Genomic DNA, 12,598 nt, shown 5'->3' on the forward strand with positions numbered 1-12,598 from the left:
CTGCCTCAGCCTCCCAAGTAGCTGGGATTATAGGCGCCCACCACCGCTCCTGGCTAATTTTTGTAGTTTTAGTAAAGACAGGATTTCACCATCTTGGCCAGGCTGGTCTTGAACTCCTGACCTTGTGATCCACCCTCCTAGGCCTCCCAAAGTGCTGGGATTACAGTCATGATCCACCGTGCCCAGCAGGACCCCGTCTTTAGGTGAACTAAGGAAAAGCCCTGCAACAGTGGATATTGTAAATAATAATAATGGATAGGTTTTACTCCCCTGCAGGATTAATATAATCTGTGAGTACTTTTAGGCTTACTACTGGTACAAGGAGTGGCTTTCTTTTGGAAACTTCTTAGAATGTAGAGCTGTGCTTCTGCACTTTCTTCAACTACAAATGGCCTCTTTGTTTCTTTGTTTCAGGACCTAAGCATTGAAGAACAGTCAGAGTGTGCTCAGGATTTCTACCACAGTGTGGCTGAAAGGATGCAGACTCGCGGAAAAGGTAACACTATTAGCCATTGGGAGATTGCGGGTATTGCACAGGAAAGAAAGAATTTCTTTCTTTTTCTGATGGTCTGGCTGGTTTGTAGACTTCATGCCATAACCTCACTGACATCCTGGGAGCTGATCTTATACTTAGCAGTGCCTTTGAACTGTACCGTGTGTATCAGGAGCAATTGGATAATTTATTGAGTAGTGTTTAGTAACTCCATTGGGGCAGGGGGTGGAGGAGACAAAAACCTCTTGGGGCCGGGCACAGTGGCTCACGCCTGTAATCCCAGCACTTTGGGAGACTAAAGTGGGCAATCAGTTTAGGCCAGGAACTTGAGACCAGCCTGGTCAGCTTGGTGAGACACCATCTCTACTAAAAATACAAAAAGTAGCTGGGTGTTGGGGCGCACCCCTGTAATCCCAGCTACTTGGGAGGCTGAGGCACAAGAATCACTTGAACCAGGAAGGCAGAGGTTGCAGTGAGCTGAGATTGCACCACGGCACTACAGCCTGGGCAACAGAGTAAGACTCTGTCTCACAAAAAAAGAGAGAAAAAAACTTCTTGAAAGGCTTTTCTAAATGAATTTCCCATCTTGGAGTCACCATTTTGGTGAGTCATTGTATTAATAGTTTAAAAAAAAAAAAGTCGGGGGGTGGGTGCTTCAGGTTTTTATGGATTCTTTGTGAATTCACCCTCCACTGATAGTAGACTTTAGGATGTCCTTCGCATATGTGTGCATCTGAGAAGTCTGCCCCATATGTGTACCTCAGAGAGCTCTAAGGTGTATGGTAAGCCTCAGAGAAATGAAAGGATATGTTTCATCAGCATTCAGCAGTCTTGAGAGTTGCAAATACCTTTGTAATGTAGTACGGGGAGTGACCTTGCTGAAGTCTCCCCATTTGGCAGGTGCACACTGTTAGGTCCTGCCAGATGACTTCAGTTAGAACTGAGGTTGCTGTGGAAGGCAGCCAAACAGTTGAAGTAAGGTTTTTTTTTTTTTAGTTGTTTGTTGTTGTTGAGACGGAATCTCACTGTATCACCCAAGCTGGAGTACAGTGGTATGATCTTGGCTCACTGCAACCTCTGCCTTCCGGGTTCAAATGATTCTCCCATCTCAGCCACTGAGTAGCTGGGACTACAGGTGCACCCCACCATACCCAGCTAATTTTTTATATTTCTAGTAGAGACAGGGTTTCACATGTATTTCTAATAAATTAGTTTTTTGCTGTGTAGAAAGTACTATGAAAATATACTCTTGGCTGGGCATGGTGGCTTATGCCTATAATCTCAGTACTTTGGGAGGCTAAGGCAGGTAGGTTGCTTGAGCCCAGGAGTTTGAGACCATCCTGGGCAACATGGTGAAAACCCCTACAAAAAAAAGTACAGAAATTAGGCATGGTGGCATGTGCCTGTGGTCCCAGCTACTTGGGCTGCTGAGGTTGGAGGATAGCTCCAGCCCAGGAAGCAGAAGTTGCAGTGAGCCAAGATGGTGCCACTGCACTCCAACCTGGGTGACAGAGCTAGGCCCTGTCTCAAAAAAATAACATATATATACTCTCTTGAGCTTTTCTGTCTGATTATTTCAGTGCCTCCAGAAAGGGTTGAGAAGATAATGGATCAGATTGAAAAGTACATCATGACTCGTCTCTATAAATATGTGTTCTGTCCAGAAACTACTGATGATGAGAAGAAAGATCTTGCCATTCAAAAGAGGATAAGGTAGTTGCTTATTTTGTTTTGCTTTATACTTACTACCTGCTAGTGGAAGAACTCATTGGGGGAAAATAAGGCACCTGAGTTTCAAACCTTAAGAGAAAGCAACAGCTCATGTTCCTGCCTCCTTAGAGTGGAAGCTGCTCTGTGGTGTCAGAAAGACGAGGAATGTGGTGAGCTCTCTTATCCATCTGCTTCAAGGCAGCTTTTGGTAAGAGTTGTGTTTGGTGTTGGAGATTGTTTTAAATCTCTGAAATCTCCAAGGAATGGAAGGACTTGTTTTCTTGGTCCATTATCATCTCCTCAGGCAGGAAGCTGTGAATATCCATATCAAGGCAGTGGATGTCGGCTGGGCATGGTGGCTCACACCTGTAATCCCAGCACTTTGGGAGGCTGAGGTGGGTGGATCACTTGAGGCCAGGAGTTCAAGACCAGCCTGGGGAACATGGTAAAACCCCGTCTCTACTAAAAATACAAAAATTAGCCAGGCATGGTGGCACACGCCTGTGATCCCAGCTACTTGGGAGGCTAAGGCACAAGAATAGCTTGAATCCAGGAGGTGGAGGTTGCAGTGAGCCAAGATTGCGCCACCACACTCCAGCCTGGGCAACAGAGCAAGACTCCATCTCAAAAAAATAAAAAATCAGGGCCAGGTGCAGTGGCTCACGCCTGTAATCCCAGCACACTGGGATGCTGAGGCGGGCAGATCACGAGGTCAGGAGTTCAAGACCAGGCTGGCCAACATGGTGAAACACTGTCTCTACTGAAAAATACAAAAGTTAGCTGGGCATGGTGGCTCGTGCCTATAATCCCAGCTACTTGGGAGGCTGAGGTAGAATTGCTTGAACCAGGACCCAGGAGGCGGAGGTTGCAGTGAGCCGAGATCGCGCCACTACACTCCAGCCTGGGCTACAGAGTGAGACTCCACCTCAAAAAATAAATAAATAAATAAAAATTAAAAGTAGGCCGGGCGTGATGGCTCACACCTATAATCCCAGCACTTTGGGAGGCCGAGTCGGGTGAATCATGAGGTCAAGAGATTGAGACCATCCTGGCCAACATGGTGAAATCCTGTCTCAACTAAAAAAATAAAAAAATTAGCTGGGCATGGTGGTGCACACCTGTAGTCTCAGCTACTCAGGAGGCTGAGGCAGAAGAATTGCTTGAACCAGGGAGCCAGAGGTTGCAGTGAGCCAAGATTGTGCCACTGCACTTCAGCCTGGGTGACAGAGTGGTACTCTGTCTCAAAAAAAAAAAAAAAAAAAAAGGCTTTTTTAGCAGTTATATATCTTAGAATGAATTTTATTTGGAAGAAACATTTAATATTTTTCTCTTTGATAAAAGGTCTTGCTCTGTTACCAAGCCTGGTGTGCAGTGGAGCAATAACAATTCAATGCAGCCAGGAGGCAAGAGACTGTAGTGAGCTGAGATCATGCCACTGTACTCCAGCCTGGGCAACAGAGTGAGACATGATCTCAAAAGGAAAAAAGAAAAAGAAGTTGAGAACTGAGTGTAAAAGCACATTAACACAGTGGGCAGTGAGAACAGGCAGCAGCCAATCCTCAAATGGTCACTTTCCAATACCGACTGCATTTCATTCTTGGTAGTACTGCATAATGTAATTTCAGTCAGTAAGATGGTCTTCCATTCTTGTGATAAGTGAAGAAGAGAAGTCTCATTTTAGGATCCTAGCTGCTTTGTCATGTCATTTGAGCTCCTGGTACTTGCAAGGGTGATGTGTGTGGGCCTGCGATTCAGTGGTCAGCGACACTCCAGCTTTCCCTGAACTGAAGGAGGTAACAAGACACATGACTATGGTTTGTCCTCAGAGATCTTGTTTACTGCCTTTCTCTTTAGAGCCCTGCGCTGGGTTACACCTCAGATGCTGTGTGTCCCTGTGAATGAAGACGTTCCAGAAGTATCTGATATGGTGGTAAAGGCAATCACAGGTCAGTGAAACCAAGAGCCTTTTCATTGGGATGTTTTCCCCTTAAGGCTAACATTTTGCTATAATATTAGTCTATACATTTCTAAAATGCAGATTGTCGAAGGTACATTGAAATTGGTAAAAGTGATTTGTAAGATTGTTAGTTTTATGAATTTGATGGCATTCAGAATAGCAGGTTAACTCTTCTTCCTTTATTTTCAGGGATTATAGAATAAATTTTTTCCCTTTTTTTTTGTACTACTTTTTTAATATAGTTTTTATTCAGCTGATTGTTCCCATGATAGAATAAATTTCTTAAGATTCAGTTGCATTTACATATTTAAAATAATTCTGGATAGATGATGGGAACTGGTAAGGCAAGGTAGCCCTCACACTGGAGTAACATGAAAATGATGCCTCTGATTGGTCGTTAATTAGCGATGCACTGTGAATTATTTCTGGTTTGATCAGGAAGTAAATGCAGTGCCCCAAATCGAGTGGTGTTGCCGTTCTAGACAGGTCCAGCCTCCTCATAAGGTTTGTTTCTCATTCATGGGAATGACCTAGCAAAAGTATGCAATACAAAAGTTTAAATTAAAAAAAAAAAAATTCTTGGCCGGGCTAACACCTGTAATCCAAACACTTTGGAGGCCAAGGCAGGTGGATCTCCTGAGGTCGGGAGTTCAAGACCAGCCTGACCAACATGGTGAAACCCCGTCTTTTAAATAAATAAATATATCTTAATGGAGGGATGTTCAGCTTTGGCCAGTGTCTCCTTTATTAGAAAGAGGACTTGGAAAGACTTGTTTATGTAGACATTGTTAATGAAATTCTGCTGGAAAAGAAGTGGTCAACTGATATTAGCAGTGTTAGAGACTGGCCATCGAGTAGGCTTTTTTGGTTATAGGAACCAGAGATTCACTCAAGCTACAGAAAGAAACGGAAGTGTGCTTAGGCTGTTATCAGGGTTAAAAGGAGGTGGAGTCTTTCAGGACCCTAGCCCCAAGGGTCCTCTAAGGAGTGGGTTATCTCACTGCCTCTGTAGTTGCAAGAGGGTCTGCTCCAGGCATTCTCTGTTGATGTGATTCTTTGACTTTCTCAGGTTCTGCTTCTCTTTGTGTATCTTCACATGTCAACTCCTGTTATTAAGTAAATTACTGTTTTCTATGATTTCCTGAGTAAGTTCTGGAGGTAGAATCCAAGTGGCCCAGATAAACACTATTGTGGTTTTTTCTTCCAAGCTTTTCTGCTAGGCTATGGCATAGGTATCATGAATTTTGACTCCTTTGGGTCAATTCATGACCGGTCATGACTACTCCAACCCCGCACCTTTGGCTCAGGGAACCTCATAAGAGGTTGAACGTGGAGGCCTTCTGAAAGCCTGAATATGGACCTGGGACTTGTGTTTTTCTTCACTCTTACTAGAAAGTTCAAGATCAGCTGGTTTATGGTTAGAGTGTTCCATGGGAGTTTTGTCCCAGCCAACGCCACGTAGCCTTTACGGCCTTTTGGTAATAGGGAAGTCCCTGGGCTTCCTAGCCTCTTTCACCCAGGTAGGATGGTTCACTGGAGCGTCAGCTGGTGGCGAGTGTTTGTGTGACCTATCAGTGGTGAAAGTAGAGGTGGGTGGCTCGAAGGATCAGAGAAGTATAGCTGTGTTCCACAAATAGTGGGACTCAATAGGAGAGGCATTCTTCTAGGGCAGGGCACTCATGTTCCGAGCTGACAAGTAACAAATAGGAGGCCTGTTCAAGAGAACTGCATAAAATTTAGAGAGTCATTAAGGCCTCTGCTCTGAGGTCTAACAAATACACTCTTCAGGACTTCTGAAAGGAAGAGTGTGTCACCCCAAGAAGGGGATCAGAGAGTACCTCAGTTCCTCTTGGCTCCAAGAGTTCAGGACAAGGAGAGTGTCAGGGCCTGTGGCTGATGGTGGAAGTTTCCCTTTCTCTCTGTTTTGCTTTTTTAAATTTTTGTGTGTACATTAATAGGCGTATATATTTATGAGTTCCATGAGCTGTTTTGATCCAGGCAGGTAATGAGTCATAATAATTACATTAGGGGGAATGGGGTCCATCCTGTGAAGCATTTAGCCTTTGTGTTACAGACAATCCAGTTATATTATCTTGATTACTTTTAAATGTACAATTAAATCACTTTGCCTGTAGTTCCCTTGTTGTGCTAGCAAATACTAGGTCTTATTCTTTCTAACTGTTTTGGTACCCCTTAGCCATCCCCACTATCCCCCGTGCCCCTCACTACCCTTCCCAGCCCTGGTAACCATCCTTCTGGTAAAGCATCCTTCGGTTACTTTAATTTTTTAGCTCCCACCAATGAGTAAGAACATGTGAGGATTGTCTTTCTGCGCCTGGTTTATTTCGCTTAACAAAATATCCTCTTTCATCCATGTTGTTGCAAATGACCGTATCCCATGCTTTTACATGGTTGGATAGTTCCACTGTGTATGTGTGCTGTGTTTTCTTTATCCGTTCATGTTGACAGACACCCTTTCGCATTTGGCTCCACCTGCATGACTTCTGTGTGGCTGTGGGGGCAGTGGTTCTCAGCAGGCACTAATGGTCCCTGGGGACATTTGACAACATCTGAAGATGTTTATTTTTATTTATTTATTTATTTATTTATGTTTGAGACAGGAGCTCTCTGTCATCTAGGCTGGAGTGCAGTGGCATGATCATGGCTCACTGCAGCCTTGACCTCACAGGCTCAAGCGATCCTCCCACTTCAGCCTCCCTAGCAGCTGGGACCACAGGCACGTGCCACCACGCCCAGCTAATTTTTGTTTACATTCTGTAGAGACAGTTTCACCGTGTTGCCTAGGCTGTTCTTGAAGTCCTAGACTCAAGTGATCCTCCCACCTATACCTCCCAAAGTACTGGGATTACAAGTGTGAGCCCACCAAGCTGGGTCTGGAGACAATTTAAAATGTCACAGCAGTGGGGATGCTGCTAACATCTAGGGTAGAGTCCAAGGGTGCTCAACACTGTACAGTGCATAGGATGGTTCCCTACAGCAAAGAATTATCCAGCCCCAAATGTCCATGTTGAGAAGCCATGACCTGGAGGTATAGCCTTTGTTTTCACAACTCCATTAAAGATCAGCCTGGACACCTGGACTCAATGGGGATGGTATACACACACACACAGTCAGCCCTGTGCTTCCTGCTTATAACAAGGCAGAGCCCCGGGAGAAGACATAGAGCAGTTCTCCAGGGCTCTGAAGGGTAAACCCTAGCAGGCAGGCTGGGGAGGGAAATTCTTAGACAGCAGTGAGTTTCCCGTGTGTTGCCTTCTCCTCCTGTATCTCCTAGTTGAGATTTTAAAGCAGTGCAAATGATGAAATCACACACGAGGAGTCCAAAGAGTTCCATGAAAACTTTCAGGCCAGAGAACGCTAGGAAGGGGTCGCCACAGGATAAAGCATGTGGAAGAGATCCCTGGGGGTGTTTGTCTTCCCTTATTCTCCTTTTCCTTCCCTTCTTTCCCTTTTTCCACCCCAGCCCGGCATCTTGGCAATAGCAGCCACACACACATCCAGATAAAACATAATTTACTTTTACTTGCTTTCAAAATGTCAACAATAAAGATGAACAGGATGCAAGATGAAGGAACACTGAAAAATAAAGATTAACAAGAAAGTGGTTTAAAGTTTAAAAGAGAGAATAGAAATCACCAATAAAAGGTAGAAGGCTAAAGATAAATGAAGGTAGTAAAAATAGCTTAAAAAATCTTACCCAATCCAATTCTTACTTGTATTAAGTTCCATTTAAGTAGAAAAAAATAAATAGATCAAGACATGGTAACAATAATTATAACCCATAATTAAAGGAACCAAACAATAAAGTAGGCAAAAGTTATATAAGTCACACAGTAGCCTCATAAGTAAGGGAATAAAGCACTCATAAATTAAAATAAGGCCTGTGGATTTGCCCAGCACATCTGTCCCCCACACGTTGTCTTTCATGGCAGATGGGCCTAGGAAGACTGACCCTCAGTGTTGATGACCTAAGAGCAGAAAGAACCCTTTGGTATACATCACCACATGGCCCAAGTCCGAAACTTTTATTCCTGCTAGTGGCAAGAATTTGGTGTAAAATTAAGCTGCCTTGGCTATTTTCTCTTATGGTGTCCCAAGTTGCTGGCAGATGTGCACCCCCAGAGGCACGCTCCCACTCCAGCAGTGCTGTCACTGTGTGCCTCAGCACCCTTCCCTCTCTCCTAGGCTTGTTGGAAGAGGATACGCATTCGTGAGAGCCCATTACATGGACTTAATGGTAGCCGTGGGTAGTGAAATTTTTCTCTGGAAGAAGTAAAATGTTATTTTGAGATTAAATTTATCCTTGATATTGGCCTGGCCAACATGGCGAAACCACATCTTTACTAAAAGTAGAAAAATTTAGCTAGGCATGGTGGCAGGCACCTGTAATCCCAGCTACTTGGAAGGCTGAGGCAGGAGAATTGCTTGAATCTGGGAGGCAGAGGTTGCAGTGAGCAGAGATCGCACCACTGCACTCCAGCCCGGGCAACAAAGAGAGAAACTCTGTCCAAAAAAAAAAAAAGTGGGCTTTACAGTCAGATAGACATGATTTCAAATTCCCACCCTGCTACCTGCTGTCTGTACGATCTTGGGAAAATCATTTAACCTCTCTGTACCTCAGCCCCGTCATCCATAAAATGGATACTATTAATAGTGTCCATCACATAATCTGAGGATTAGAGAAACGTGCTTGTAAGGCACACTGTGTAGCACCTGGCTCGTGGTTCTGTTTTCTGTGAGTATGAGCTCATACTTACTGTTTTGGGAGGGTCTAAGTCATTTATACACTAAGTTAACTGCTGGAGAAGGGGTTAGGGTTTCTTTGTAACTTTAGAGATAAAAAATGATTTTCCTGTTGCTTCTTTTATATGATTATTTTTTTTAATGTGATTCTTTTCTCATGGGAAATAGTGTCTTTTCTGCTTTGTAGATATCATCGAAATGGATTCCAAGCGTGTGCCTCGAGATAAGTTGGCCTGTATCACCAAGTGCAGCAAGCACATCTTCAATGCCATTAAGGTCACCAAGAACGAGCCAGCATCAGCGGATGACTTCCTCCCCACCCTCATCTACATCGTTCTGAAGGGCAACCCCCCACGCCTTCAGTCCAATATCCAGTATATCACGCGCTTCTGCAATCCAAGCAGGCTGATGACTGGAGAGGATGGCTACTATTTCACCAATCTGGTGAGTGATTTCTTGTGTGATGGAGAACTAGGGGAGGCGGTGGTTTTAGGGAGGCCACAGGTCTCTCAGGCCTATGACAAGTGAGTGAGTTCCTGTGTGATGGAGGAGAACTAGGAGACGTGGTGATTTTAGGGAGGTCACAGGCCTCTCAGACCTATGACAAGTGAAGCCTCCTGTGTGAGAAGGCAGTGTGGCTGAAGAAGCTCACTTTCTGTCACAGAGCACAAGGACCATACCATACAGACACTCCACCTCCCAGCACTTGATCAGAGATTGAGTTCATCCTGTAGGAAACAGATGACATGTGTTGGGCATCACTCCCCAGGGTCCTGGGAAGAGTCCTTTTCTTGCCTGGGCTTTTTCAACCATAAATAAGGCAAATCTTGGACATTAATTCATTTTGAGAGGATTTAAGATTGATTTTTTTTGTTTGTTTTATTCCGCAAGTTACTTCTAAGAATTGAATACCGAGATTTTTTTTTTTAAAAGGTGAGTTCAGAGGATGTGAAATGATTTTCAAGGATGGTTTTGTTGCAGTGGTTATTGATTCTAGGCAAGATAGTATTTAATTATATATATATAAAAATAAGGCTTGAGTACTTCCCCCCCTCCCTTTTTTTTTTGGCTGCAGGGTCTCACTCTGCCAACCAGGCTGGAGTAGAGTGGTACAGTCATAGCTCACTGCAGCCTCAACCTCCCAGGCTCAAGCAATCCTGCTACCTCAGCCTGCTCTGTAGCTGGTACCACAGGCATGTACCACTACACAGGCTAATCTTTTTTTGAGAGAGAGATGGGGTCTTGCTATGTTGCCCAGGCTGGTCTCATACTCTTGGGCTCAAGCAGTCCTGCTACCTTGACCTCCCTAAGAGCTGGAATTGCAGGCATGAACCACCGTTTCTGACCTGAATACTTCCTTTTTCTTCCTGCTAAACTCTGCTTGTTTGCTTTCAACTGAATGTACTGTGAAGCTAATGAATTTGGAGCCTTGGAGCAGCTTATTGACGTGGTTTTCTGTGCTGAGAGCCTGGTAACTAAGAGGTGGGGAGGGGAAGCCAGGATGCATAGGGAGCATTTCTGATAAATTACCTAAAAAGATCTCAAAAAAGGTACTTGAATCTCCATGACTCTAGAAATATGTTGTGATTTATTTCTATATTCTAGGTATGTGTTTGCCACTTTTTTTCCTTTTCTTGTAAGTAGGTTCCTAGAATTGTATAAGCAGCCTCAGGTTTCCTCCAAACCTGGACCTGCCCCGTCACTCGTCACCCTTCACAATTGTGTTTAGCTGCGTGTTGCTGTCATCACCAGCATCTTGAGAGTGTGGTTTGCAGGTGGAGGAACTTGGGAATGCTCTTGATCAAAATGATGCTTGCTCCCTTATTCACAGTGTTTTCTGTCCTCCCAGGCACATTGAGATTTAAACTGTAGTACTGAAAAAAAGTTTCAGTAGCCCAAATAGAATGAGATTAGAAGTACTCCTATATCTTTTTTTTTTTTTTTTTTTTTTTTTTGAGATGGGGTCTCACTCTGTCACCCAGGCTGGAATGCAGTGGTGTGATCTCAGCCCACTGCAACCTCCACTTCCTGGGTTCAAGCGATTCTTGTGCCTCAGCCTCTCAAGTAGTTGGGATTACAGGCATGTGCCACCACGCCCAGCTAATGTTTGTATTTTTAGTAGAGACAGTGTTTCACCTTGTTGGCCAGGCTGGTCTTGAACTCCTCTCAAACCACACTCCCAAGGTGCTCAAGCAATACACCCACTTCAGTTTCCCACAGTGCTGGGATTACAGACATGAGCCACTGCATCTGGCCTCATATTTATTAATATAAATGAAACATACACTTGCCTGTGAAGGAAGAGCCTTTTGAATTCAGCTCTTTATCCAGAGCAGGTCAGACAGTCTGGAAGTCTGAGAAGTATGAACGTGGAGACGTGGTAGGTCCTGGGAGAAGTGAAGGAAGACCAGGTTGTGTGTGAGCAGAGCCACTGTTGCCAACAGTAGAGGCGGCTGGCTCACATACTCAGCAGCTTCTAGTGCCCTTGGCCTGCAGCCTTAAGTATGTTTGTACCTTCCCTCTGTATCCTCTTCCTGCCTGACTCAGAGTCTGTCTCCCACACCCACTGCTCCATTGAAACTGCTCTGGCAAAAGTACAGTCTGCCAGCTGCCAGACCCCACGGGCACTCACAGTCTTCATCTTACTTCACTTCTCATAGCACTCTCAATTGTTCCTTTCTTCTGCAACTTCTGTTGTTCCTTCGCTTCCACAATTCCACTACTTCTTATCTCTTTGTAAAGTCTGTGTCTTCTACTTCCACCTTGAATCGTGTCATTCCCTGGGACCCCATACTCTCTGCATCTCTTCCTGCACCATCTGCTCTGTCACAGAGCTGTCACTCACCTGTGCAGTGATGACTCACAGCTCTGTGTCACCTGTCTTGACCTCACACTTGTATTGCACCTCAAATACAATTTATTCAGAGCTAATTCCCCTTCCAATGTTTGTTTCTTTTCCAGTATTCCCTGTTCCTGTTAGTGGCAATGCCATGTCTCCATTCACCTAAGCGAGGAGTTAGAATCACCTCCTTTTTCCAGGTCACAGAGGGGCCACAGCAACTCCACACACACCCTGAGCCAGATGGGCATGTGCTTCCATTCTCCTCAGATGAATCAGTTTTTCCTTTTTCTTTTTTTGTTTTTTTTCCTAGAGATGGGGTTTCTACCTCAACTGTTGCCCAGGCTGGTCTCGAACTCCTGGCCTCAAGCAGTCCTCCCACCTCGGCCTCCCAAAGTGCTGGGATTGCAAGCATGAGCCAACTCGCCTGGCTCAGATGTCTCTTGAATTGGGCCTTTGCAGTGGTATTTCTGTACCAATAATTGCTACCATGTATTCATTGCTCACTGCAGGGCTCTTGGAAGCACGTGGCATGTGCTGTGTTGTTTAATTCTCACAATAAATCTGGGTGGTATTTCCCCCCATTTACAGGTGCAGAAACCTCAGAGACCTTAAGTAACTTTCCCAGGGTCACTCACTGTTGCTGTTAAGTCAAAGAGGTGACAGTTAACTCAGATTCTGTCATTTCAGAGCTGTTCTTGTTTTCTGTTTGTTTTTGAGATGGTGTCTCACTCTGTTGCCAGGCTGGAGTGCAGTGGCGCAATTCCGGCTCACTGCAACCTCCACCTCCCGGGTTCAAGTGATTCTCTTGCCTCAGCCTTCCAAGTAGCTGGGA

General features: G+C 44.7%; 1 protein-coding gene across 8 annotated transcripts in view; it reads left to right on the top strand.

The window, feature by feature from the left end:
* The window catches only part of RABGEF1 (RAB guanine nucleotide exchange factor 1), a 76,503-nt gene that overhangs the window by 60,402 nt on the left and 3,503 nt on the right, over window positions 1–12,598 (top strand). For all 8 annotated transcript variants that reach the window (XM_017509703.2, XM_017509704.2, XM_017509706.2 and 5 more), the window contains 4 exons: window positions 415–496; window positions 2,074–2,206; window positions 4,058–4,149; window positions 9,112–9,368. In XM_017509703.2, coding sequence (XP_017365192.1) covers window positions 415–496; window positions 2,074–2,206; window positions 4,058–4,149; window positions 9,112–9,368 — 564 coding nt within the window. The remainder of the gene's footprint in view (window positions 1–414; window positions 497–2,073; window positions 2,207–4,057; window positions 4,150–9,111; window positions 9,369–12,598) is intronic.

Source organism: Cebus imitator, unplaced genomic scaffold, assembly GCF_001604975.1.
Source record: "Cebus imitator isolate Cc_AM_T3 unplaced genomic scaffold, Cebus_imitator-1.0 Scaffold419, whole genome shotgun sequence".
NCBI classification, from domain to species: domain Eukaryota; kingdom Metazoa; phylum Chordata; class Mammalia; order Primates; family Cebidae; genus Cebus; species Cebus imitator.